We start from the raw sequence: 25,549 nt of genomic DNA on the forward strand, positions 1-25,549 counted from the left end.
TGTTCTATGTAACAAGATAATCAAACAGGGTTTATGAGGTGTCTCGTAGTGAAGATCTGTCACTTTTCTATAGCGAATGTGGCTCTCTGTCACAGTAAGCCAGAAGTCTCCCAGTGGGCTTCTCTGTGGGAGACAGAAGAATACAAACAACATTTAAGGCTCCTAGGGCAAATCCATCCCAAGTTCAGCTGGAATGAGTCTTATTGCAGCTACGGGAGAGCGTTCATTTGAAGTCTAAAAAATCAGATTAAACTTTTTTTTTAGTCAACTCATTTCTTGAAATTTCTTGAAGATCTGAGGTTAGACCTATGAAGTTTACTTTTGTACAGTGTTTTGAATAGAAATTTTTCTAATGTTGATGCTCTCACCTTAAAACCTTTTACTAAATTTTTTAACTTATTAATGAAGTTGTTTATCTGAGTGGGAAAGTAGAACAAAATCCTCCATGTTATTGATACTGCATGGTAATAACCTGTCTGAATACTTAGTGTTACTGTGGAATTGGTGTATTCATGAGCAACTTGTGGATTTTTGAGTCTATAAGCTCTATAAGGCTGTAACTTCTTTGAACTTTTTTTGTTGGATCTGCTTGTACAGCATAGCCCCTGCATGCTTTCCTCATGAACTGCAATTTTAATACCTTGTTCCATTGGTAAGAGTTCTTGTACTCCATAGGCTGCAGTCCTATGACACTTGTATGTGTGATTTTTTTTTTTCGCATCATGTAGATGGTCTCTCAGAAATAAAAGGGATTATCCTTTTATTGTATGCAAAAGCGAAGCATGCACATAGGTTCTTCAAAGAGAAGAATCCTAGCTAGCCTCCACAACTACAACAAAGTGTAAATCAAGACCCCTTTCCTCCCTCCAACTCCCCCCACCCCCGTAAAATAGCTCGACTTCCCATTCACATGTCTGCTGAGTTCAGAATTCGAGTAATGGTTTTAGTTTAATTAAAATACTGTTAAGATTTTAGCAGCCTGGGGGAAAAAAAACATCAAAAACTATGCTTTTTTACTTAGTTTGAGAAGTCTGAGATGTTTGATAAAATTTGTTCATGTATTTTACTAATGCCATAATTTGTCAATTTTAACATTTGTTTTAAAATTATGTTTTCTTAATTATGTTGCCACTTGATAAATAACATAAAGATCCTTCTGTAAGACACAAAGGGGAGTGTCTCTTCCACCTCAGGTCTTTCTGACGTCAAATTTAGCTTGATTATTTTCTTCTCTTCAGTCTTATGACTTTGGCAACAGACCAAGTAGTATGAATCAGTTCTCAAATCTGCTCGCTGATAGTCTTGAGCAAAATATTTTTTTAAAAACTGGTTCTAACTAACATCTTACATGGAATAATGAATAAAGAAATGTATGCAAATCTAAGTGGTGTGATCCTGATCTTCTTAAAAGGGTTGTGTAAGAGGTTAACTACAGTGAAAGTCCCCTTAGTAGAATGGATCTTCATGTGCTTATTTGAGCCTCCATGCAAATCTTTGCAGGGCTTGGCCAAAATATCCATACTTTTCATGCCCCTTATCTGAACTGCTGTTACTATTTCGGTAAAGGAGTCCAGAAAAAAAAAAATACAGCTGTACACTCCAAATAAGTTAAGATGTCAATTCTTTTAACACATCACAGACTAGCTATTAGTGGCTAGGTAGCTTCTTGGTATCATGTATAAAATGGACTTAAGTCAGCCACTTCATCTGTGACCTTTCTTATACTGTCAGCCATAATCACTAGCTTAAATCTTAAAAAGTAAAATTACTCCCCAAAGCCAGTCATTTTTCTGTGGCACTTTAGAGGTTCATAGTGGCAATCAAAATCAATAGGAACTTGAGATTAGTTACAGCACTGAACCAAGCTTTAGTGGGCAATTTTTACTTCTGGAAGATGAAGCAAAAAAACAATGCTGCTTGACATTGGGTGTCAGGGCTATTCTGGCAAAAAAAAAAAAAAAAAGCCACAGTGCCAAGCAGTTTTTAATCTGTTAGCTAATTTGGGGTTTTTTGGGGCTAAAAATCAAATTTTAGGTTTAAGGATTATCTGCTGAAGGTGTCTTGCTCTTAGCTTTTTGTAGCTGGTTTTCAGCTCTAAAATTAAAAAAAAAAAAAAGGTAGCTCAGCTGGTGCAGGTGAGCAACTGCATGGGATGCTCCCAGAGATGAACCCAGTTTGTCAAAATCACAAAGTATCCAGCTCACTGAACTTTTGCAGTATAATCCAGGTAAGTATGCAATTTGTGCAGTTGAAACTCCACCTGAAGTGCTATGTGTCTTTAACCCCTTTCTTTCAGTGTGCCAATCTGATTTCATTCTGCTCATGTTTATTTGGACTGTTGCTGTACGGATCTGACTTAAGCTATGCTTTGCTTGTACCATCTTATATTCCCACCTAGCTGCTTCTCTCTTGATCAAAAGACAAGTAGGTTTTGCATTTTAGGATGACTGCACCTCATTTTTATGTTTATTTCACTGCTTGAGGTCTCTCATTTCCATCATTCATTTGTTACATGCTTAATCAGTGCTGCTGTGCTTTGCTCTTTTTACATCTGAAAGGTTGTGTTCCCCTAAATACCTTATTTTTCCTTCTTCAAAAAGCTTCTTAAAGCTCTTCTTTACTGTGGTGCCTGGATTTAAAGACTGATTGGGACTACTGAGAACCTCCTTCTCCACTGATCAGTACTTGCAGCTTCTGTACTTGCTGTCCTTATTTGTCTATACACAGCTTGACTAAGAATTTCCACGGAAAAGGCTTTGCTGTGCTGTTGGTGTGATTAGAGACTGCGAATTAACATCAACTAATGATTGCATCAGCAACTGTTTTTAAAGCTTACTAAAGACTGATAAGGATTCGAGTAATGGGCATGGGCTTCTGCAGGAGAAAAAAACTTTCTCCGTTGGTTTGGTGATCTTTCTGTGGAACTAGCTGCCCTTCCTAGTAAAGGAAGAAAAACACTGTGTGGTAGGAAGATACCTTCTGAAGACTAGTGGCAACTAATCGGAAGAGTGGTGTTGGAAATTTTTACTCGCTTCTTGTGTCAAGTCTGTTTTGGAAAGGATTGTTATCCTGACCTTCCGGTTTCTCAGACTTTTGGTGTTTAAGGTGAGTTGTTGGAAAGTTGAGGCTGTGTTGTAGTAGCATTTGGTGTTGTAAGGACCCCGCGTTTGACCTTTAAAAAGTTGGAAATTATCTAATTCATGAATCCATTATGATCTTGGAAGTTCATCTGGTCTGTAAATATAGAAATACTGATTTTTTTTTTTTTTTTTTTTTCTGACCTTTTTCAGGTGACTTCTGGATTCTGTTCGGTAGTTATGGAATGTTTTCAAATAAGTTGGGTTTTTTTCAGAGCACTTATGTGCAGAATTGTGTCAGAAAATTACCAAATAGGATCTGCTTTTATCACTTTGAAAGAGCTGCAAAGCTTAAGTGAAAGAAATTGAACAAATTCGTAGAATGAAGATTCTATATCTTGTTGAGATAGCACACTACTTTCAGGAGTTAGTGTCCAGAACTTAGAAAGGGTACCCAAAAATATTTGGGTATGTTATATTCTTTACAAGAGTATAATTTATCCTTGAAAAATCTGAATTGTCTTTTTAAAAAAATGTGCTAAAAGAGAAACTGGTGAAAATGCACCTCTATACACTGATGTATTTTAGCTACCTTTTTTGAGGGATGAACGTGTAGTTTAGTAAATATCCTACATTTAGAAGTTTGTTGGAAACTTTGAAGTAAATATGTACACGTTGAAGTCTGATTGCATTAATGAAAATACATTGCCCCTTATTTTTGTAAGGAAACTTCTTAACACGCTCCCTGTAAAACTTATTTTGTGAATATTGTTTTGGCAGGTAACTGGCGTGCAGAAAGGTGCTGCTTAATCTTGGACAAATAATCTACAGTATTTAATTTGTTCTTTTAGAAGAAATTGTAGAATGCACTCTTTCTTTTTTTTTTTAAATCCTTTATCCAATGGTCATCTTCAGTTCCTAAACACATCTAAGTTTAACAGTGCGGTAAGGATTTTGGCCTGGGTATATAAAGCAGATGTGTTTTTCCTAATGTGTTTAAAATAATTATGTTTCCGTTTTGGGAGCAGAGAATGTGTGAAATCAAGCCAAAATACTTTTTCCAGCTTTCCTAAATCTACACGTTAGTTGGTAGGGTGTAGTTGTAGGAAATACTCTGCTAATACAAATTATGTGCAAGGTGATTGGAAATGTGGTGCTTTACAACAACTTCTCAGTCTCAACTCTTAGTCATGGACACCTTTTTTCATTGTACTGTGTGACAAATTTAAAAATGGTGAAGTACATTTTACATTCATCTCTTCATTCCTACTCATCCTCACCTTAAAATCATTTAGCAAGTTCTATGCTATTGCTTCAGAGCTTACAATTACTGCATTTAGCTTCCCACTCAGTTTACTAGAGAGGAAAAAAGAGATCCAAGTGTATGAGTAGTTGCAGCAACTTTTTTTTATATATATATAATTACTGTACTTCAAGTGCTTCTTCTGTAAACTGAATGAAAAGAAAACAAAAGTTATGTCTTGTAGATAAAACTGTTAATATGACCTTCACCTCTATGCTTTGAACTGCATGAAATAAAAGAGTTTGGATGAAGTGAAGGAAGAAATGTACCAAATGGGTATTGTGGTATCACTGACTTAAAGATATTTTACACCTGTCTTTTTTTTTTTATTATTATTATTTTTTTTTATTCAGCCTTCAGTACTCTTCCAAATAGGAAGATTTGTCTTTGAAATGCAAGCTGATTTTGTTCTGAGTGAATTAGAGTCCCACTATACCTGGTACTGCAGACTCCTGGACAGCATGGCAGAGCTAAAAGCATGGGAACTATGAGAGTGCATCTTATAACAAAGGATGGACACTTGCTTTAATTATCCTTGGGGTGAGGAGGGGAATGGGTATGAGTGATAGTTGTCACTCACTATTTGGGTGATGGGGGCGAGGGAAATTTAAATGCACTATGTGAATACTTACTGAATGTGGGATTGCATTTTGCTCTGGTTCACTAGTATAGACAAGCTAGGTGCCTGATACTATTTTATGCAGATAGATAATGTGAGATATGGCACCTGAAGAGCCCACACAGTTCAGTAGATTCACTAAGTTCGAAATAGAAGGGCTGGTATTTATTGCAGGTAATGCTTTCTTCACCTTTCACCAAGCAACACTAGATCCTTGAATGCCAGATGATTCTGAAACAAAACTTGGTTTTGGTGATGTTTAGAGGCTAGTAGTCTAGAATTAGTTGAAAAGTTGAAAGCTGTCATCCTCTAGGACAGAATTGTGATGGACTAATGCGGTAAAGGGAAGAGCGGTAACAGTAAATTGAGAAGGTTGCAGTTGTGTGAGTGAGCTTCCTCCTGGAGAGGCAACTTACTCTAAAGTAAGTTTTTCTGTGGATATGTGACAGTATGGTGTTTGACCCTCTGTAGGGGAGGGCATCCAGAAGGAGCAAACTCTGCATGCTGCAGTTCTTGTAGCTATGCTAATGGCAAGAATTAGAGGATAATTGTTTTAACTAAAAATAGTGGGAGAAGCCAGCTGTGCTGATCACCCGTGAGGGGCAGGGGCCAGGTGCCTCCTTGACTCAAAACTTACCCCTGAAACGTCATGTGAGCCAAGCGATAGCTAATTACAGTGTTCATAATGCTATTAATCTTTAATCACATAGTCCATTAGTGGACTAAGAGCATTAAAAAAAAAAAAAAAATCACACACAAAAAAAACCCAGTCCTCCACCAAACCATGTCACAACATCCCATGGAATTACATTTTGCCACCCTCTGGAACTTCAGGCTGATGGCAGAAACATCACAGATGGTCAGGGATGCCCAGGAAAAAAGATACCATGTCAGAAACTTGTTCCTCAAGAGCACCTCTTTCTTGATGGCTGTCCTCAGTGTCAAGGGAGGACTTTCTTGGTGCTGAACAAAATGTAGCTTTAAAGGTCAGATTATCTGTCAGTCTTGGGGGAGCCACTGAGGAAAAACTGACAACCATATTGTTTGCCTCTTTACAAGGGTGTAAAGCTGGCACTGACTCTGTAAATAATGAGGTTATATTTAGAGGTAAAGTGCATTATGTCAGACCAGTTCCAGTGGTAAGAAACCATTTAATGAAAAAGCATTAAGCGAGAGAACTTCTTAACAATAACCATCTCTCTACACTTAGCACATTAGGATGCTTAATCACACCTCTGTGTGGTTTTCAGTGTAATATGTATGGTATCAAATAACTGGCAAGCTACGTGGCATTTGTATAGCATCAAACAGCAGACTACTTAGTCAGTCAGTGCATCTAAATAATTATATTTAAGAAATACTTGTGAAAATTAACCCCTCCATCTTACAGAAATAACCGTGGCAGTCTGTGTGGAGATAGCAGGTATTACTGCCCACATACCGATTGGTTTTGTTTCCCTATCTAACCCCGAGGTAAACAGAGTAACTGGCAAAAATCTGAAGTGTTTTCTTTACTATTTAATGCTTTTCAGTGGATTCTGCTAATGCAGTTACATTGCCTAGTTACTCCTGCTAAACTATGAAATTGCTCAGGAGGGAACCGATTTCAGGATTGCTTGAGAGCAAGCCAGAAGCATAATGCCTGCATACATAAAATATATTTTAAAAGGGAAAAAGTTAAAGCTCAGTAGGAATTGTTGGTGATCTACCTCTCTTAAGATGAAGTTTAGAGTTTCCCTTTATCAAACAATTTTAAGATGAGCAACTCCTCAAGACAAGGAGGAAAGAAAAAAAAAGAAACAGGTAGGTCTATAATAAAATCAAAATATCTGTACAGTTTTATTTTTGATCTACAAAGAAAAACACAGGAGATATCAGATTCTTGGGCTTTTTCTCCAGAGTCCATAGTAGGTGACTGTCCAGACTTGTTTCCTTGGCTGTATTTTCCCTCCAGGTTTTCTGGACAAATTCTTATAGTATTCAAGGTCCCAAGGGTCCAGCCGAAGCATACCTGTGCTCCCCTGGTACCTGCTTGTGCTGCAGCTCTTACGTAGCAACGTGGAGTTGATCTGAAATACAACTGAAGGCTGTGAACATGGTCAGCCTGGCTGTAAAAACCATACGTTCACCAAGACAGCAGCCTGGTTGTTTCCAGGATGCATTATATCCTGGTTTAACCTTGAAATAACTGTGTATCCCTGTATCTTTGCATGCCCTGTAGCTACCAGAGAAAGGCGGAGGTAGTACACACAATTTGCCTGTACATGGCCTCTGGGTTGTGCAAGCTGCGTTTGTCTACCTCAGCAGCATAATCTTCCTCTTTTTCAGCCAGACCCTTGGCAATTAAGACATGATCTGTCCTATTTAAGGTATAAATAAGCCTTTAATGTTACTTGGAGATTACATTAGGACAAGAGCACAGTTCCTGCATGGCAGGGTTTGCAGAGCAGATGTTGGCTGATGTGCACCTGCAAGATGTTCAAATAAGGGGAAAGTAATGGTTTCCAAACTGTGCATACAGAGAGCAGTGGCAGCTTCTGACTAGTGAAATACTAAATTGGCCTTTATCTGTTGTAAGATGTATGCATACGAAGGGTAACCTCCCTGTATCTTTTGATCAGGCGCACGCAGCCATGCAGGCAATTATCACCATTAAGTTTACTGGCTTATATAAAAAGGGGTGGGGCTGAAATACTCATTTGAAACCAGGACTTCAACAGTGTTTTGGGTAGTAATGAGATAGTACTTGGGTGAAGTGGGGTTAGATCCCTGATCCTCTGCAGATTTCTTGTGTGGTCGTGGGTAAGGCGCTAACAGAACTTAAACCCTCTCCCTGTCTTTGGTTCCAGCAGTGTTTATGGGTATGAGACTTAACTGCTTTCTATTCCCTGACTTTCTCTAAGGGACAGACAGGAATGTGCTAAAACAAGTGTTAGACACTAAGGATATGATGTGACTGAAGAGTTGCTCAGTTGAGGAGTTACGCTTTGTGTCCTGGCCCCTCTCCCTGCCTGTTTTCCTCCTCCTCCCAGTGCTGGGCTGGCAGAAGCATTCTTGTGGTCTCATGGGGACCCAGTGGATTAGGAATAGAGCTGTCTGAAGAATTAAATAATCGTTATTTTCAGCCAAATCTGTTTCCCAGTCTCGTTCACTGCACAGCTGCCTGAACACTTCACCTAACACAAGGCAGGGGGCAATGCAAGGCAGGAACTAGCAGTCAGGGATAAGAGTTTATTAAATTAGTATTAAATGCTGGTGAATTTTACACAAAACTGCATCTTAAGTCATGGTCACGTAACATTACTCTTTGAGCAGTTATTTGTTATGATAAATTACATGTCGGTGTCCCAGTGATGTGCCAGAGATGCTTTTTGGTACTTGCAGAAGTGCTGCTCTGTGTCTGGAGTATGTAAATGCTCTGACACCCCCCCTTCTCTTGTTGTATGCCCATTCTGCAGAGTGGTAAAGACAAGGATCCTCAAACTTAAGGTGCATTCTTCAAAAGAGACTCTGACCATGACTTACGGCAAATTGTGTGATGCAGTCATGATGTGGTACCAAGCAAACCAACAGCATGGCTGGCCTTGGCTCTGCAGGCTCGTGTGTCAGGCATGATGTTAGAGAGAAACGAAAAAGAAACACTGAAATCTGATCAGATGTCATTGCTAATGCTTTGCTGTTTTGTCATGCAATTGTCTTCCAGGTGAATACATCCTTGGTATTTTCTACAAATGCAGGGAGGTTATTCCCAGTTCCTGTCAGCCTGGTAGGAAAGACTTGGAATGACAAGGGTGGTGGCTGACCCTGTCGGATGGGATGCTATTGCTGGGAATGCATTTAAAAATAAATAAAACACAAATAAGCAAATAAAACAACCCTGCTACCTGGATAACTAGTGTACAGTCTGCTTGTCAGTGTTACTCTTAGTTGACTTTTTTCAGTGAATGCGCTTTTTTTTTGTTTTTTTTTTTTTTAACATACCTCTTTCTTTCTAAATATAACAGCAGGAGCCAAGCCTTACCTTACAGGTGTTGGCTTTGCACTGTCTTGTGAGCTGGCAGAGTTGGCTTTGTTCTTGAGGTGAGTTACGAGGTTTTTGGAGGGTCAGACACATTGCTGAGGGATGTGTGTACATAAATATAAAAACAAAGGCACAGAATATATATTTATATCTAGACGGACCTGTATTCTTAATTCTGATTCTGTATTGTGGCAGCCCCACAATTTAGAAACATGTTTATGGTGTAGGAAAAAAAAACAACAAAACCCCCCAAAAAATACAAAATGAAAAACTGGAAAACCCCTAACAAACCCAAAACCCCATGATTCGGAGTGCTGAGAGTCTGTTTCCAGACTTTTCCGGCCCTGACACTGAGCAGTCTCTGTGTACCCAACCTTGACTGACCCACGTGTACATGGCAGGTGGTGGCATTTTGGATGTCCTTTGCTCTTGGCTCTGACTTGCTTTGCTTTCCGCTGTACTTGGGTGCTTGAAGGAGCTTTTGGGTACTGCAGGAAGCCATGGGCATACTTAAAGTTCTGAGTTTAGGGGAAAAAGCAAGGTAGGGAGTTGTAAGGTCTCAGGGTGTACATGGTGCAATCTAAAAACTTTCTGTATTTTAATCTGAAATGAAATCATTGAAATGAAGCAATTGTGATGGGATGTGGGGGAGCAGTTGGCATTATAGATGAGATTAACGAAGTGTACAGCAAACCAAGACTGATATATTCCAAGCAGATACTGAATGCAACCTTATGCCCTGAGTGCACTGTACCTGCCTGGAAACTTTTACAGCTTACTGATATATGATAAGACTGTAAAATCATTAGATGGGAGACTATATCAAATAATTTCCCACTCCTGAATTTCCTGGCAATACTGAATTACAGACACCGAAACTACTGCTGTTAACTTCGAGTGCTCTGGCAACTACCTGACCCTGCACAGGCACTGCTGTGAGGAAAGGGAGCAAAAAGATTAGATTTGTCAGAGAAGACGACCTCTTCTTAGCTCAGCTACTGAAGAAATAACACATTTTTTAATTGTTTGAATATTGCATGCTGGATTTTCTTCAGTCATTAGTTTAGAAACTTTCACGGTTTGAGGCAAAGATAATATATTTTTGAGGCCAAAACCAATCTTTTCTCCACTGCAGTTGCCCATGAGTTTCCCTGGGACCCTGACCCTGTGGTCATGGCCAGGTGTTTGCTTTTACATGTGATAAAGCAGCTCCTTGGAAAATGTATATTGCTTTGTGTTTGTTTTGTTATGCCTGGGCAGAGGGGAGTGGCTGGAGGGGCTGTCTGGAGGGATGGGGGCTTGCTGGGGCTTAGGGCACAGATGTGTAAATCAGTGCATGCTTGTGCAGACTTTGGGCAATGCTTTTTCCTGGCTAGAGTAGTAGAAAGGAAGGAAAGAGGAAGAAGAGAAAGGGTGCTTTCCTTTAAACGCCTTTTTATTTTTTCCAAAAGAAAAAAAAAAAAATTATGGAATTTTAATAGTGGCATTGGGTTTCTGTCTTCTGAGTCTTGCTTGTGCCTGGGCAGAGCTGTCCTGTCCTGACCCGGTGATAGCTCTGGGTGTAGCAACCAGTCACGTGCTGTGAATTGCTGGACTGGTATGTGCCTTACCATTGTTACTGCTTAAAAGTTATGGGGGGGCTGATCTGGGTTACTTTAGGAGGGGTTTGTTTTTCTAAGCTGTGAGAAATGAAGCACAACTGGCCTTTGTATCTTTACTTCTTAGCTTGTATTGTTACTTTTGGGCCAAAAGTTGTCAACACCTCCTTCCTGCTGTCCATGTTTAAATTACTCATTAATGCTCAAACTGCTTTAGGTGGGGGAGGCCATGACCAATCTGGAAAGCTGCATACTTACTAAGTCTTTTATTGGTAAAAAAAAAAAAAAACCCTCAATTTTTTCACTGCTGTCAAAAGGAAGCAAAGTTTGGTATGCTGGAAAGAGCAACAGTAAAGATAACCCTGCTCGGCTGTATGAGCAATTGCCTTGCCTCTCTGGAAGACTCCGCTTTCTTGTAGCGTTTTGTTATCTTGCTGAAGATTCCTATTATGCAGAAGAGCAGGAGCCCTTTGCCCTTTTTGTCTCTTTTTGAACTTTGACCAGTTGGTCAGGATTGATTATAAACCCAGGTGCTAATTATACTGCTTCTCATTTCACTGAACAAAGGTGTGTTGGCAACATTTCCTTGCTGTGGCCCAAGTCTGCAGGAGAAGACGTTGAAGTAAAATGGTTGAAGAGGAAGCTAAGAGCTTACCTATGGAGCTGAGCGAGAAAGGAGGTGTGGAGAACAATGGATTTATTCAAAATGAGGCTTTTGATGACAAGGAGGCCAATACCAGTAGCCAAGAAGAAATGCCAAAAACGTGCAGTGTTGATGTGGATGCAGCAGGTACGGAGGAGCCAGCGTTGAAGCCCTATGCGGGGATGCCGAAGGAAGTCTTGCTGAAGTTCTCCAGCCAAGCCCGGTACAGAGTCACCAGGGAGATTCTCTTCTGGCTCATAATCACCGCTGCTGTTGTGCTTGTGGGTGCTACAATTGCAATAATTGCTCTCTCTCCAAAGTGCCTTGACTGGTGGCAGGCTAGTCCCATTTATCAGATCTATCCTCGTTCCTTCAAGGACAGCAACATGGACGGAAATGGGGATCTGAAAGGTGGGTGAATTTCCATTCTTGGTATGTGCAAAGCTGTGTGTAGTCTGTGTGTATATACACTTAAAAAATATAGAGAAATCTCCCAATAGAGAAAGCCACCGTACTGGAAAGAGGAATAAAATTTGTCAGATTACTCATTAACGGCAAATCACATTGTCGTTAGTAGACCTAAGGGCTTCTTGCTCAAGTTTTTAAATCTAAGCCTGGAGTTAGAATGGATGTTTAGAGGTGGGGCTGAGAGTGAGCAGCAGCACAGCTGCCATCAGAATGAGATATCTCCACAAAACTGAGGTCAATCAGGAGGACAGGTGGTGCTCAGCACTTTGTCATGTTAGGTTGGCTGCCTCTCTGTAAGGAAAAGTGACAAAGAGGAGAGAAAGATGTGTTACTTTTTGTTTTGTTCATGGTCTGTGTGTTTTTGAGCTCTTATGAAAGCATTGAGAGGGGGTAGCTGATACTAAGAGACAATGCGACTTACTGGTAGCTTAGCTGAGAGTTAAGTTTCAGAAGGGGAAGGCTCAACACCATAACAGACGATAAAACCTCTAAACAAGAAGCACTAACTGTAATATACTCTACTGGCACGTGAAGAGAAGAAACTGTTTCTGTAGTTGCGTGCCAGTCGTAACATGTCAGGAAGATAGAGTTTTGGGTTTAAAAATGCTTGGGGAGGCTGTAGTGAGGTGTTCTTAAAGAAAAAAACAGAACCCTCCCCCCTAAGAGTTTTTTTTTGTAATGCCAGGGAAGACCTAGGATCTTGCATTAAAATTGTGCTTCCCTTTGGGTGGTGTGAGGATTAAGTGATGTTCCTTGAAATGGGAAATTAATGCTGTTGCTGCATTTTAACAAAATGTAGGAGTTTTTATTCAGATGTGAGCATTAAATTTAGTAAATGAAGTTGTAAATATTTTTATAATAGACTAGAAATTTGCCTTGATCTGATTAAAAAAAAATCCTGCTTTATCTTCCTTATAAAAGTGACTTTGATTGGCTTGTTCTGTGATTTCATGCTATCCCGGCAGAAGTGTCAAGATTGCCCTGCTACCTGAGATCAGTGAAAATGGGATGGTTATGTATCAAAGAAACAAAAGTTACTTTGTGTGCAGCAGAAACCTGTGTAGCATATTTGAAAGCCTATGGCTTTTTCATATTTCAACATAAATATTTTGCCTTTTCTAAACAGATGATGTCCTTTTCTTCTAAACAGGTATCCAAGAAAAACTGGACCATATCACATATTTGAATATAAAAACCATCTGGATCACCTCTTTCTATAAGTCCCCCTTAAAAGACCTTAGGTATGGAGCCGAAGACTTCTATGATATTGATCCCATGTTTGGATCAATGAGTGATTTTGAGAATCTGCTTGCAGCCATACATGACAGAGGTAAGCTGCAACTCTGAGCAAAATAATTCTATTAAAGATGTTCACTTGTATCATACAGGTGTACTCTGTAGTGCTAGGCTATGATCTGAGATTTTCTATTTGTGCACCTGGCAACTCCCCCATGGTGGCGTTGAGCAGAAGCACATGGAGATGCCAGTGAAGGGTACGCATTAGCTCCACTGCAACATAAGCTCTGTGATCACAGTTTCCAGTTTCCTGCCCTTGGGTGCTGGAGTAGTGCTGGGAGCAGGGCTGAAGGTGTGGGGAGCTACAACAACAGTGTCAGGCTGCAGTATGTCCTCTGCAAGTCATGGTCCCCTCCGAGGATGTTTGTGGGTGGTGAGCTGACATACCGTCCGTGCTCCCTAATGCATATGAATACAGGCATTGGCAGGCTGGGGGATCAAGGCTGAGATGCAGTTGTTTCTGGCTGAATTTTATGACTGATGGGCACTTTGTGGAGAAAGCAGGAAAACAACTATAGGGTTAGGAGGGAACATATGCTTCCTTCCTGTGGCTGCATCCTTGTTTGGTGTGTTTATGCCTTAGACCAAATATTTGCTCAGGTGTTTCCCCTTACGTCCATTGGGCTGACTGGAAAATGGTTTGCCAGTCCCAAAAACATTGAGGATTTCAAAAACATGTAGCCTTTAAGAAGGGTGAGGAAGAATGTGTGTTCGCTGATGCAAGACTGGTGAAATGTGTTTCCCACCTGGGAGGTGGGAGACAGATCATAGAATCATAGAATGGTTAGGGTTGGAAGGGACCTTCAAAGGTCATCTAGTCCAAGCCCCCTGGCAAGGAGCAGGGACATCCCTGACTAGATCAGGTTGCTCAGAGCCTCATCCAACCTGGCCTTGAATGTTTCCAGGGATGGGGCATCAACCACCTCTCTGGGCAACCTGTTCCAGTGTTCTACCAGATGTTGAAGTCCGAGTTAGTGGAAGTGGTTCAAAACAGCAGAAATCTGTTCTGATTTTTTTTCTTCCCCCTTCTTTCCCTCTCCAGCAATGGGCAGGGGGGAAAGAGTACCAACAAGATGTGCTGCAGCTGCTAGCAGACTCTTGTTAGACTCCCTGCATCAGTAGTCTGGGGCTTGTTGTTTGTGCTGCTGCATTCCCATATCAGCAGCCAACAGGGCTGTGCCGACTCAAAAAGTACTGTGCTCACCAGTCCCTTGAACCTAAACCCTTCCAGCAGGAGCTTTCCTCTTCTGCCAGACCTCTGGGAAGGAAGAAACCCAAACACTTCTGGTACTTCATTAAGAAAAAATGTGAGCTTTGTTTTAAAAGGCTGAGCTTAATGGTTTTTTTTTTTTATGGCTTGATTTTTTTTTTTTTAAGGGTTAAAGGTGATTATGGATTTAATACCAAACCACACAAGTGACAAACACCAATGGTTTCAGCTGAGTCGCAATCGGACTGGGAAGTACACAGACTACTACATCTGGCAGGACTGCACCCAGGCCGCTGGTTTGGTCACTCCTCCAAACAACTGGGTAAACACGGGAAGGAACACATGTGAATCCCAAGCTGGGTGCAAGTTGCCACATGGCAAAAGCAGCTGTAATGTAACTGTCCCAGTGTATGCTGGCTGATCAACGACTGTTGAGAAGTACAAAGTGATGTTACTAAAGTGAGCTAGTGCAGAATAAGATTTAAACCAGCTCATGATGGAGAGGTTCCTACTTCAAACAATTTTAAAAGTAACTTTTGTTTCTTTCCCTCAGCATTAAATCTTTGTTTATTGAACAAACAAAAAAAGGATAGTTGTGCACAGGCTGTTCACAAGTGCCCCCTTCTGTGTCTGGGTACTCCTCTGAAACCATAGTTGGTGGGAAGGGAAACAAAACAGTGTGGTTTTGGCTTTTTTTTTCATTTTTCTGGGAAGTGATCAGGCCAGAAGTGGGTTTCCTATTTCAAATATATTTATCTGAAATTTGAACTGATGGGTGCATCATTAGGAATTTGTGTATTCTAAAAACACAAGGTGGAATTAAGATTTTGTACCAGCTACTGTCATTTCTTTTTAAACTTAGAGTCTTAAGAGTTATCTTAGTTTTTGGAATCTTTTATTACAGAGATGATAAAGTTAACATTTTAACATGCTGACTGTTGTTGGTGCTTCAAAGGAATAATAGTAGATTGCAGAAAGCTCGGAGTTAACTAAAGCTATTTTTAATAACCTTTAGGAAAAACTGTTTGAAAGGAGATGTTCCTACTCATGTTTTCCCCCTCTATTCTGAATAATTCCCAGTGAAAGTCTAAAAAAAAAAGAAACAGAGTAGTGAACAAGAAATAAATGTGGCGAAGCACAACTAAAGGGAGAGCAACTAGCAAGAGGAGGAAATGTAAAACTTGAGTACCAAAATCTACTCAAAATTTAGTCCATTAATTAAGCATTTTGTGCTTTATTATATGCTTGTAAGGCACCACGTCTTAAAGTATGCATAGGAGTAAATGTGTCGTAGTTAAATTAAGAGTTCTGATTATCCTCCTCCCTCACCCAGGTGAGTGTCTTTGGGAATTCCAGCTGGCAGTTTGATGATGTGAGAAAGCAGTGTTATTTTCATCAGTTTGGGAAAGAACAGCCAGACTTAAATTTTCGCAACCTTGCTGTCCAACAAGAAATCCATGTAAGTATGTTACCTGCTGCTGCTGCGCCAACAGCAAAGCAGCTATTTCTGCACTTAATTTCTCTGATTGTTTGTGCTACGTGATTTACAATCTAGTTGGAAGTAATTCAAGGGTTGTATGTAAACAGTTGAAAGAAAAAGGTGTCTAGACAAACATTAACTTTATAAGCAAAATTCAAGCTTTATCTTGTAATGCTTCCAGTATTGGAGCTATTTTGCATTGAGTCTTTTTACTTTGAAAGCAAACAAGCAACCAAAAAAAAATCCAAATACAAACTGCCCTTGAGTGGAAGTACTGGCAGTGAGTGGTGCTGCAGTCCTCTGGATTTTAAGAAGGTACAACTATTGCTGCTTTTTTTTTTTTTTTTTTTTTTTTTTTTTTTTTTTGGCTGGCTGAAGTCCCCTGCTCTCACAAATGCCTGGCAAGATCTTGATGGGTTTTTGGAATAGGCTATTGCACTTCAAAAGGAGCTCCCTTTCTCTTCCCATTATAAGCTATCTTAAAATTTCTCAGCTTTGATGCTTCAGGAGCCCTCCACTTTTCAGCCTAACCTTATTTGCAGACTGCTCATACTTAGCACTCTCTGAAGCAAATCTGTCCTTCAGCTGAAATGGCCTTTTCCACCCTTGTCTATGCTTATTTGTTTTTCGGCTCTGACAACATCCCCTTTCAGCTCCTGTTAAGCTAGATTAAATGGAGTGGGCTCTTCCAGTCTTCCCTGAAGTGAGAGACTCTGGATCTCTTTGTTTAGCTACTGCTTACTCCTCACAGTGCTTCCAGCCCGAGGTTTTCTCAAATGGAGATGACCAGAATTAAACAAACTTAACAGAAAAGATGCCTGGGCAGAATCTTGTGCAGTGGCATAGGTACTTCTCTCCGCATCCCAAGACTGCTGTTACTTGCATTGAAGTTGGTGCTAGTAATCAAATAATCCAACATGACTGCTGTCTGGAAGCGGTTAACTGCCTTCAACTCTAGTCTCCATCAAGAGCCAAGGATGAAGGCAATTAGCTCATTTGGATGTTGTATCAAGGATTAATGTGGAAGGTAAAGCAGCTCTTGCACTGAAGCCTGTGCTGAAACAGAGCTGAATCACTCAAGTGGAGAGAAGTTTTTATCTCTGTTGATACAAGGAGCTGTTAATTAACCAGTCAGATGTGAGGATGGCACTGGTTTTAGTGAAGAGATTCTTGCATTTTCAAGTAAGCCAGGCAGTGCTGATTTGAATTACAAGGAATGCCTGGGCTTGTGGATAAGGGGGAGATAGTGAGTTTCGATCTGTCTACATCTCTGACTTTACAGGGGAGGAGACAGATGGACAGCTGTCACAGCGAGAATGCTTCACCAAGGCAAGGTGGTGCTCCATGCCAGTCTGCATTGACAATGTAGAATTCATTAAAAGATGGGGAAGTGGGCCTGAACATGGCGATCTGACAATTGCTGCTTTTCTTTTTCCTTTAAGTTATACCCCATCAGGTAGCACAGCTACCTGTTTTAATTTAGTCTTTCAGTGTTTGCTACTTTATACTGTTGCATTTTGGTGCGTTGCATTGGCACCAGTCTTCCCAGCTGCCCAGTTCTACTGGAGTGGTCTCACTGTCTCTCTGGAGCCTCTCCCCGCACTGCAGGTGCTGTATGTGCATGAAGAAACAAAACTCTTTTGGTTGTACCTGCTAACTAAAGCATGAAATGAGACTGCTGTCGAGACTGATCCTTGAAAAACCCAGCTATCAACCTCTCTACATCTTGGTACTTCCCTTAACACCACATCTTTCCACTCACACCTTTTTTTTTCCTAGCATTGCACATACTTTTCAATGGTCCTGACTAATTTTTTTTTAATGGTACCTGATACATTACTGAAGCTCCAGTATTGAATAGATGCTGCATTTCCTGTGCAGTGAAATGAAAGCTAGTAAGTTTGGCCTGATAACACCAGACTTTGGTAAATGCTTATGAACATCATTAACTGCTCCAGCATGTTAAAGAATAATCTTTGTCTAGTATTTTAATTCAAAATCCTGTTTCAGAAGGTTAGGGCTGTAGGACTGAGCAGGAAGCAAACTTACTCTTCCAGAGAAGCTCAAGTCTTTGCAAAGGCTGTGTGGGAGCAATGAAACTTAGCAGCCAGTGTGGTGTAGCTTTCTTGCATAAATAGAAGTAGGTGGGTCTTGGTGAGTATCACATCAGTGCTTGATACCTGGTGTTGCTTTTGTGATGAGCATGTGCATAAACACAAATTAATTTTTGGTGGAGTCAATATTGGACAGACACCATATTGAGAGCTGCTGCTTTCACAAGTACAGTTCTTTTAGAAAGTACAGCTCAGTAAGGCGGAGTCTTTATTTGCCAAACAAGAATCTGTAGAGCTTGAGTGTGAACCAGTTACTCCAGCCTATTCAGGCAAGTATACTTCATACATTTAAGAAAAGACAATTCAATAGCTGTCTTTAAAAAAAAAAAAAAGTTTTTGTCCTCAGATGAAGACAAGTATCTGGTCTAAAAGAACATTTGCAGAAACCCCTCAAGAGGGACTGCACTGTAGAGTTGTTTGTTAAAACCAGAGCAATTAAAACTGTAGTAATATAACAGTTACTGAAGTAGGATATAATTTTACTAATAGTGACTAACATCTCAATTTGATAGTGAAATTAGAAAGCGATAGCAGTTAACTTGGATAATAATTTTTCATTTTCATGCAAAATCAACAAATAAATCTGAAAATAAAATAAAAAATTTCACATCAGTTGAATAAAACCAAGTGTTTTTAAAGCTCTATGGTATAAAAAAGAAAAACAATGGTGGTGTAAGATCTGTGCAGAACAACATATTCTTGTGTATTTGAATAAATGTGTTCTAATTGTGTGCAGCCATGATGGGTGTTCACCAACATCAGCGCTTAGCAAGAGCCCAATTGCTTTGATGGATGAGATTAGAAATGGCTTTTAGCAAGGCATGCCCTGGCTTCGGCCATATGAATTACGGGAGTAGTTACAGACCAATCTTCTTTTTCATACTGGATGAAATATTAAGACATGCTTTATTTAGATCTTAGTTTGACTGTAGATCGACGTGATTCATTTTAACTTCTAGCAAAATTTGAAGTACAAATTAAAAAAAAAGTTATATATGCCACGTCCCTGGAAACATTAAAGGCCAGCTTGGACGGGGCTCTGAGCAGCCTGATCTGGTTGGGGATGTCCCTGCTCCTTGCAGGGGGTTTGGACTGGATGACCTTTGAAGGTCCCTTCCAACCCAAACCCTACTAACAGGTTTAGTTTTCTTTTAATCATGTACTATTTTGAATAGGATGGGCTCACTTGGAATTCTCAACTTTTACCTTTCTCTAGGATATTATCAAATTTTGGCTTGGCAAAGGAATTGATGGATTTAGTTTCAGTGCTGTAAAATTTCTTTTAGAAGCAACGCATCTACGAGACGAGCCTCAAGTGAACAAGTCTGAGAATCCAGTAATGTATACATTCTGTGTCTGCTTTTTTTCCCCTGTATTTCCTGCTAGGGCAAGACAGCGTATGTTTTCACTCTTTCCGGGTCTTAGTTGTAGCTTTAGGAAGCTGTGAGTCAGTTGTGTCCTTTGGAAGGCAGGTGGCTCCTGGACTCTGCAGAAGGAGCACATACAAGAAAGAAGCACCTGGGCTGAGGCTGTAGGTCAGTGAGATACCTGCAAGCAGGAGCACTGGGAGCAGGAGGAGAATTGACCATATACCCTTCACACCTCTGTTCCGACACAGTTGCTCTGAATTTTCTGTTTAAAATAATTTACTTTTCAATTTATATTCTGAAAAGACCAGGCTTGTGATTTTGATAGTTGATTGATTTTTCTTTGGGGAGCCCACTGCAGTGGGTAAGCCCAGAGCTCTTGCCTTCTTAGGATCCCATAGCAGTCACTAGCATGTATTTCTTCAATGTTGCTGGTAAGAATCAGAGTAAAATAAAAAAAAAAAAAAAAGCAGTTATATTGGCAGTATGTCACGATGAGAGGTGGCCAGACACATTCAGAAGCATGCGGCCTGTTATTTATGCTATTTGCTTTTGCTGAGGCAGTGAACTCAGGGATGTTCCCAGATAGTGCTAGCACTAGAACACTGTTCCCCTGTGGAGCTGGGGATTGCATAAAGCTGCTCAGCTCCACAAGCATCGTTGCCTTTGTAAGCTACCACAACAGCGTTGTCCATCTTTCCAGTCTGTGTGACCACAGCACCTGCTGCGCTGGCTGTTGCAAATGGGCTTGCTTGGTCAGTGCTGCGGGTGGACTCTCCTGCTTGAAGGATGGGATCCAAAATAATCAGCCCTCTGCTTTCCTATCTGTAGAGTTCCCCAAGCGCAGTTCAGCTCTGCGCTATTAGTTTTGGTATGTTAAACCTGTTTCAGTTAAAACTTACCTGGACGGTGCATTGTCTCAGGAAAGGACAGGAATTTGGAGAGTTCTGAAATCTAAAATACTGGTGAACTAAGGGAAATATTGCATTCTTCTTTAAGGAGAGTATCACAGCCTATTCCCAGCTCTACCATGACTACACAGCCACGCAAGTTGGTATGCATGATATCATCCGTAGCTTCCGTCAAACCATGAATAAGTTCAGCAGTGAACCTGGCCGATACAGGTAATCATTATTACAACCAGTGAATTTTTATCTAATATTTGTCACCTTCCTGCTAGCAATAAAGTGTTTTTTAATAACATAATATGTCATTAAAAGTTTTCTTCCTCAAATGCAAATAGTGGTACATAGGCTATACCATCTCATCCCCAATGTGTGAGGGAAAGGAAATGGATTTGCCCTGGTAGTTCCACTGTGTCTACAGACTGTACAAAAGTGAGCAGAATGGGTGACCATTCAGACCACAGAGAGACTGTAATTAATCAGTCCTGTGGATGATTTATTGGATAGTATTAATAGTTCATGTCAGACACAGAGATTAATAAAATCACAGAACGGTTGAGTTTGGAAGGGACCTCTGGAAGTCATCTGGCCCAAGCACCCTGCTCCTCAGACCCAGCTAGAGCTGGTTTGCTCGAGACCATGCTCAGATGGGTTTTGAACATCTCCAAGAAGGGAGACTCTAGAAATTCTCTGGGCAACCTGTGCCAGTGCTTGGTCACCCTTGCAATGAAAAAGTTTCCTAATGTTCAGAGGGAATCTCCTGTGTTTTCAGTTTGTCCCCATTGCCTCTCGACCTGTCAGTGGGCACCACTGAAAAGAACCTGGCTCTCTTCTTTGCATCCTCCCTTCAGATATTTTTATACATTGATGAGATCCCCCTGAGACCTTTCTTCGGGGCTGAACAGTCCCAGCTCTCTCACCCTTTCCTCATAGGAGAGATGCTCCAGCCCCTTAGTGGTCTCAGTGACCCTTTGCTGGACTCTCTTCAGTATGTCTGTGTCTCTTTTTCGTACTGGGGAACCCAGAACTGGACACCACACTCCAGATGTGGCCTCAGTGCTGAGTAGAGGGGAAGGATCACCTCACTTGACCTGCTGGCAACGTTCCTCCTAATGTAGCCCAGGATACTGTTACCCACCTTTGCTGCAAGGGTGGCATGCTCAACCTGGGGGACCCCCAGATCATTTTCTGTAAAGGAGAGCATGGAAATTGCTGGAATGGAGGGTGTGGATGTGGATTCAGAAAGATAAGGCTTCAGTCAGATACTTACAGCCTTTTGTTGACTCCTGTAGATATTTCTCAAAAAATTTCCAATAAATATTTCTCCTTGTCTACTTTACAAAATATTGTTTCTCTGTATTAATCTTTTTTTTTGATAGAGAGGAGGGAAGCATAATTCTTAATGCTGTGTTATTTTATATATATGTCCAACACCATTCCTAGCTTCCTTCTGCTCTGTGTAAACCAAGAATGAGCCAGAAAACGTACTTGTGTACTTCTTTGTAGATTTATGGGTGCTGATGGTGATGAAAAGGAAGACATTGAAGCCACAATGATGTATTATGGAACAACTTTTATCAAAGAAGCAGATTTTCCCTTCAATTTCAACCTAATTAACATGAAAAATCTATCAGGCAACAGTGTTTTTGAAGCTGTCAACTTGTGGATGAAAAACATGCCTGCAGGAAAATGGCCAAACTGGGCGGTAAGAGTTCTGGACCAACCCTTATAGGAAGGGCCTATTCCTATGGGTGATAGAAACCTACAGGCGATAGTTCCTTTTGTGGTGATAGAAACCTCCCCTGCACACATGGGTTTCAGCAGCAGCCTGAGCCCATGGCTGAGCTACAATAGATATCCACAGCAAACTCGCAGCTGCTGTAGTCATTGGCACTGGCCAACTGGCGGCTGGCTCTCCTGCCCTTGGATAAGTGCAAGGGTGACAGAAGGGAACTTATGATCATGTCTCTCCCTCCGCATCTCCAGTGTAGTACAGGGCATTGGCTTAAACCACCAGTGAGGATGGGATTGATACACTTATCTTTGGCTGTAAATTGACTCGGTGCAATGGGTTCTGGAAACCTCCTGGGGCCAGGGAAGAACAGAGCAGGCAGCTGAGGGCAGTTAACTTAAAACCTTGCTGGTCTTTGCTAGGAAGCATGTTTGGGATGTGCAAGAGATCTTTTCAAAACAAGCACCACCTTCACACAGAAGAGAAAATGGCAGAAATCTGAGGAAACTGTAACTGTGGGGATTTATTTGTCATCTCTCCTCACTCCTGCCTCATGTGCAGCTGGCAGGCCTTTTGTGTGCTAAATTATTTGGGGCAGAAGCTTCTACTGACACCAAGATGAAGACAGTTGTCCTCACAGGCCTGGAGACAAACAAACAAACAAAGCTACTATCTTGTTAAATTAGTTACCCAATTTCACATATGCATGGAATTTTATAATGTGTGTTTAACAGAAAGATGTTTTCCTCAGGTTGGAAGCCCCAGTGCTGCTCGGATTTCATCTCGGGTTGGGAAGGAGTACGTCAATGTTATAAACATGCTGCTTTTAACCCTCCCTGGTACTCCTGTAACTTACTATGGTGAAGAAATAGGCATGGAGAACATTGCATCAGAAAATGTAGGTGAAGAGCATATAAACAAGAGCATATACACTCTGGTCCTGTTGTTGTTCAGTTCCGAGTAACAGAACTTTTGAAAATATAAGAACTTTTGTTTAGCTAACCAAATCCAGTCTTTCTCACTGTTTAGATGGTTTTCAGTGTCCCCATGGCAAAACCACTGGGCAACGCACACAAACGGCCAGGCCAGACACCAGAACCTCTGCCAGATTCATCTTGCATGCTTTGCAGTGGTGGTGTTTTTGTTTTGCTTTGCAGAAAGGTCAGCAAGTGCCAACACCAAACCTGGGCTAGTGGATAGGAGAGGTGTGTTGCAGTCATCCGAGGCAAAAGGAACCTGGCCGCTATCTCCTTCCTCTCACAGAAGTACCCTAATCGCTATGTCAAAGTCCCTTATTTTCTGGCTGCTATTGAAAGGAAATCAGAGTTAATGAGAGCACAGCTACAGTCACCATCTCCTGCAGACTGCTTTGGTCTGGCTATGCAAAGGCACCTGTCTAAGCCACAGCCCTCTAGAACATGCCCAAGCTGTGAAAAAGGGGTCTCCAGAAAGGGGTGTACAGACCAGCCCCTGCTTAGCATTGCCTGGTGGCAAACAGAATTGGCTTTTGCTTGTTGTATGGGTTTGATTTGTCTTTTAGATCCCTTTCTATAAAGGATGGAAACAGGTGGAACAGGTTGCCCAGAGAGGTGGTGGATGCCCCATCCCTGGAAACATTCAAGGCCAGGCTGGATGAGGCTCTGAACAACCTGATCTAGTCAGGGATGTTCCTTCTTCTTGCAGGGGGGTTGGACTAGATGACCTTTGAAGGTCCCTTCCAACCCTAACCATTCTATGATTCTATTATTTGGTTACCTGAACCTAGGAACCAGGTGCCTTAGCTCACTTGATCAGTAACAAGTAGCGCATAGACAGGATGTTTATTTTTTACAGAAATTTTCAGAAGTAAGTTTATTCAAGGTCAGGGGATAAAAACAAAGTGGCTGTGCCTTTCACACTGTGCTGACCTGCGTAACTTAGAAGTTTTCACATTCGACCCCTGTAATTTCTTGTTTCTTCTATGATCATACCTGACTTCCATTGTGTCTCATTCCCCAAGATGTATGAACGTGACTGGAAAAGGTCAGGCCCAAAAGGGAAGAGCTGTGCTCTACCTCTTATGACCATATTTGAGCACCATAAGGTCCTAAGCACCATGGTCCTAAGGCAGATGCTGGTTTCGCCACGGAAAGCCTCTGTTAGGGAATGAGACAGCCTCTGATGTTACCAACAGTGTTGGCTAGCTTTGTATCAAAGGGAAAGAGGTACTTGAAGAAGCATAGAATCATTGCCAGGTTTGCTGATTCAGATGTGAGGAAATTATTGTCTGATTTAACAGGAAATCTCATTTTAACTGAGAAATATCTAGGTCGAAATGTCTCCTGCATTTTCTGATGGCTGCCCATTACTGCTGACAGAATGGTACTCTTTAGAAAAGTGGCTCTCCCTTGGCTCCTCAGGATTTACTCTCTTTTAGTGGCTGCCCTGTGGCTCATGGCCTCGTAACAATGCAAAACCACTCCTCGCTCAGTCTGGAGGGGAAGATTCCCTGATTAATGCGTGTCTTAGAAAGATGGAGGGCATCTGCTCAGGGTACAGTTTTTAGCCCCAGCATTTGAAACACTTCAGGAGAAGCTAAAAGAGGTAAAGATGAAAGGGAGTGTTACCAGTGTTGAAAACTTAAGATTATTTTTTTTTTCCTGCTTTTCAGAACATGCTAAAATGAGAAACCCGTTATTTATAATGTCATAAAGCAAAGTGACAATTTCTTTTGTTGAGCTGCTGTTCTGACAGATTGTATTGAAAAGTGCCCTTTATATGAAAAACAGTTTTCATGGAAAACAAACACTCAAAGTATGTGCAAAATATTTTATGCCCTCTTATATAATTAAATTTCAGTGTCAGATCTTTTGGCAGCTCTTCAGTAACAATAAGGAAGATTTTTGGAATTTTTCTGAACTCTTCAAAATAAGAACTTCAGAGTTTTTTTTTTTTACATCAACACTTTTTGATTAGCTAAAAGCTGTTTTTCAATGAAGTTTTTGGACTTGGAAATCATTTTATCTTTCTAACAGAAACAATCCCGTCCAAATTGTACCCCTTGCAAATGTAAGCTTGAAGAGTTGTAAGGTGCAAAGCGTGGTGGTTACAGAACAGACACTGAGTAGTGTTTGCTAGTTGTTTACTGCTGTTTTAACAGCATCTCTTCTTAGGACTCATTACCTCATATAGTCACTCACTGCATATCTAGATATTTATCAGAATTTCCTAGCTGTCATTAGTAAACTTTTATCCAACCATCTGTCACAAGGGGAGAGACAAGTACAGTAGAGTCATTTGGGAATTCCACATTTTACCCAGTGATGCTGTATCCATGAGACCATCCATTCCCCTCCATTTTAGGAACTGTCTTGATTCTGATTTTCCCTTTAGACGTGGAGCAGGATTACGTTCTCCTTATTAAATTTTGCATTTAACCAAAGAAAGCAATACTGCAACGGTGCTCATTTGGAAGATGTGAGAACAGGCTATTCAAAGGTTAACTTTTTAATATACTACCACCACTTTATTTTCTAGGCGACCTTTCCGGAGAAATCCCCCATGCAGTGGGATGGCAAAGTTAATGCTGGTTTTACTGAAGGCAACGGCAGCTGGTTACCTGTTAACTCTGACTACCAAAGTGTAAATGTTGAAGTAGGTATCTACACGTGTGACAAACTAATGGTCTGAACATATTTTAATGTGTCTATTTTGCTCTGACTTCTTTTACTTACTGG

General features: G+C 40.9%; 1 protein-coding gene across 2 annotated transcripts in view; it reads left to right on the forward strand.

Moving 5' to 3' along the window:
- SLC3A1 (solute carrier family 3 member 1) overlaps positions 1 to 25,549 on the forward strand; it is a 75,436-nt gene that overhangs the window by 47,408 nt on the left and 2,479 nt on the right. For both annotated transcript variants that reach the window (XM_086745790.1, XM_086745792.1), the window contains exons 2-10: positions 11,186 to 11,672; positions 12,880 to 13,059; positions 14,403 to 14,557; positions 15,569 to 15,694; positions 19,046 to 19,165; positions 20,196 to 20,320; positions 21,608 to 21,806; positions 22,585 to 22,731; positions 25,350 to 25,466. In XM_086745790.1, coding sequence (XP_086601916.1) covers positions 11,246 to 11,672; positions 12,880 to 13,059; positions 14,403 to 14,557; positions 15,569 to 15,694; positions 19,046 to 19,165; positions 20,196 to 20,320; positions 21,608 to 21,806; positions 22,585 to 22,731; positions 25,350 to 25,466 — 1,596 coding nt within the window. In that variant the 5' untranslated portion in view covers positions 11,186 to 11,245. The remainder of the gene's footprint in view (positions 1 to 11,185; positions 11,673 to 12,879; positions 13,060 to 14,402; positions 14,558 to 15,568; positions 15,695 to 19,045; positions 19,166 to 20,195; positions 20,321 to 21,607; positions 21,807 to 22,584; positions 22,732 to 25,349; positions 25,467 to 25,549) is intronic.

Source organism: Chlamydotis macqueenii, chromosome 3 (assembly GCF_036417535.1).
Source record: "Chlamydotis macqueenii isolate bChlMac1 chromosome 3, bChlMac1.mat, whole genome shotgun sequence".
NCBI classification, from domain to species: Eukaryota; Metazoa; Chordata; class Aves; order Otidiformes; family Otididae; genus Chlamydotis; species Chlamydotis macqueenii.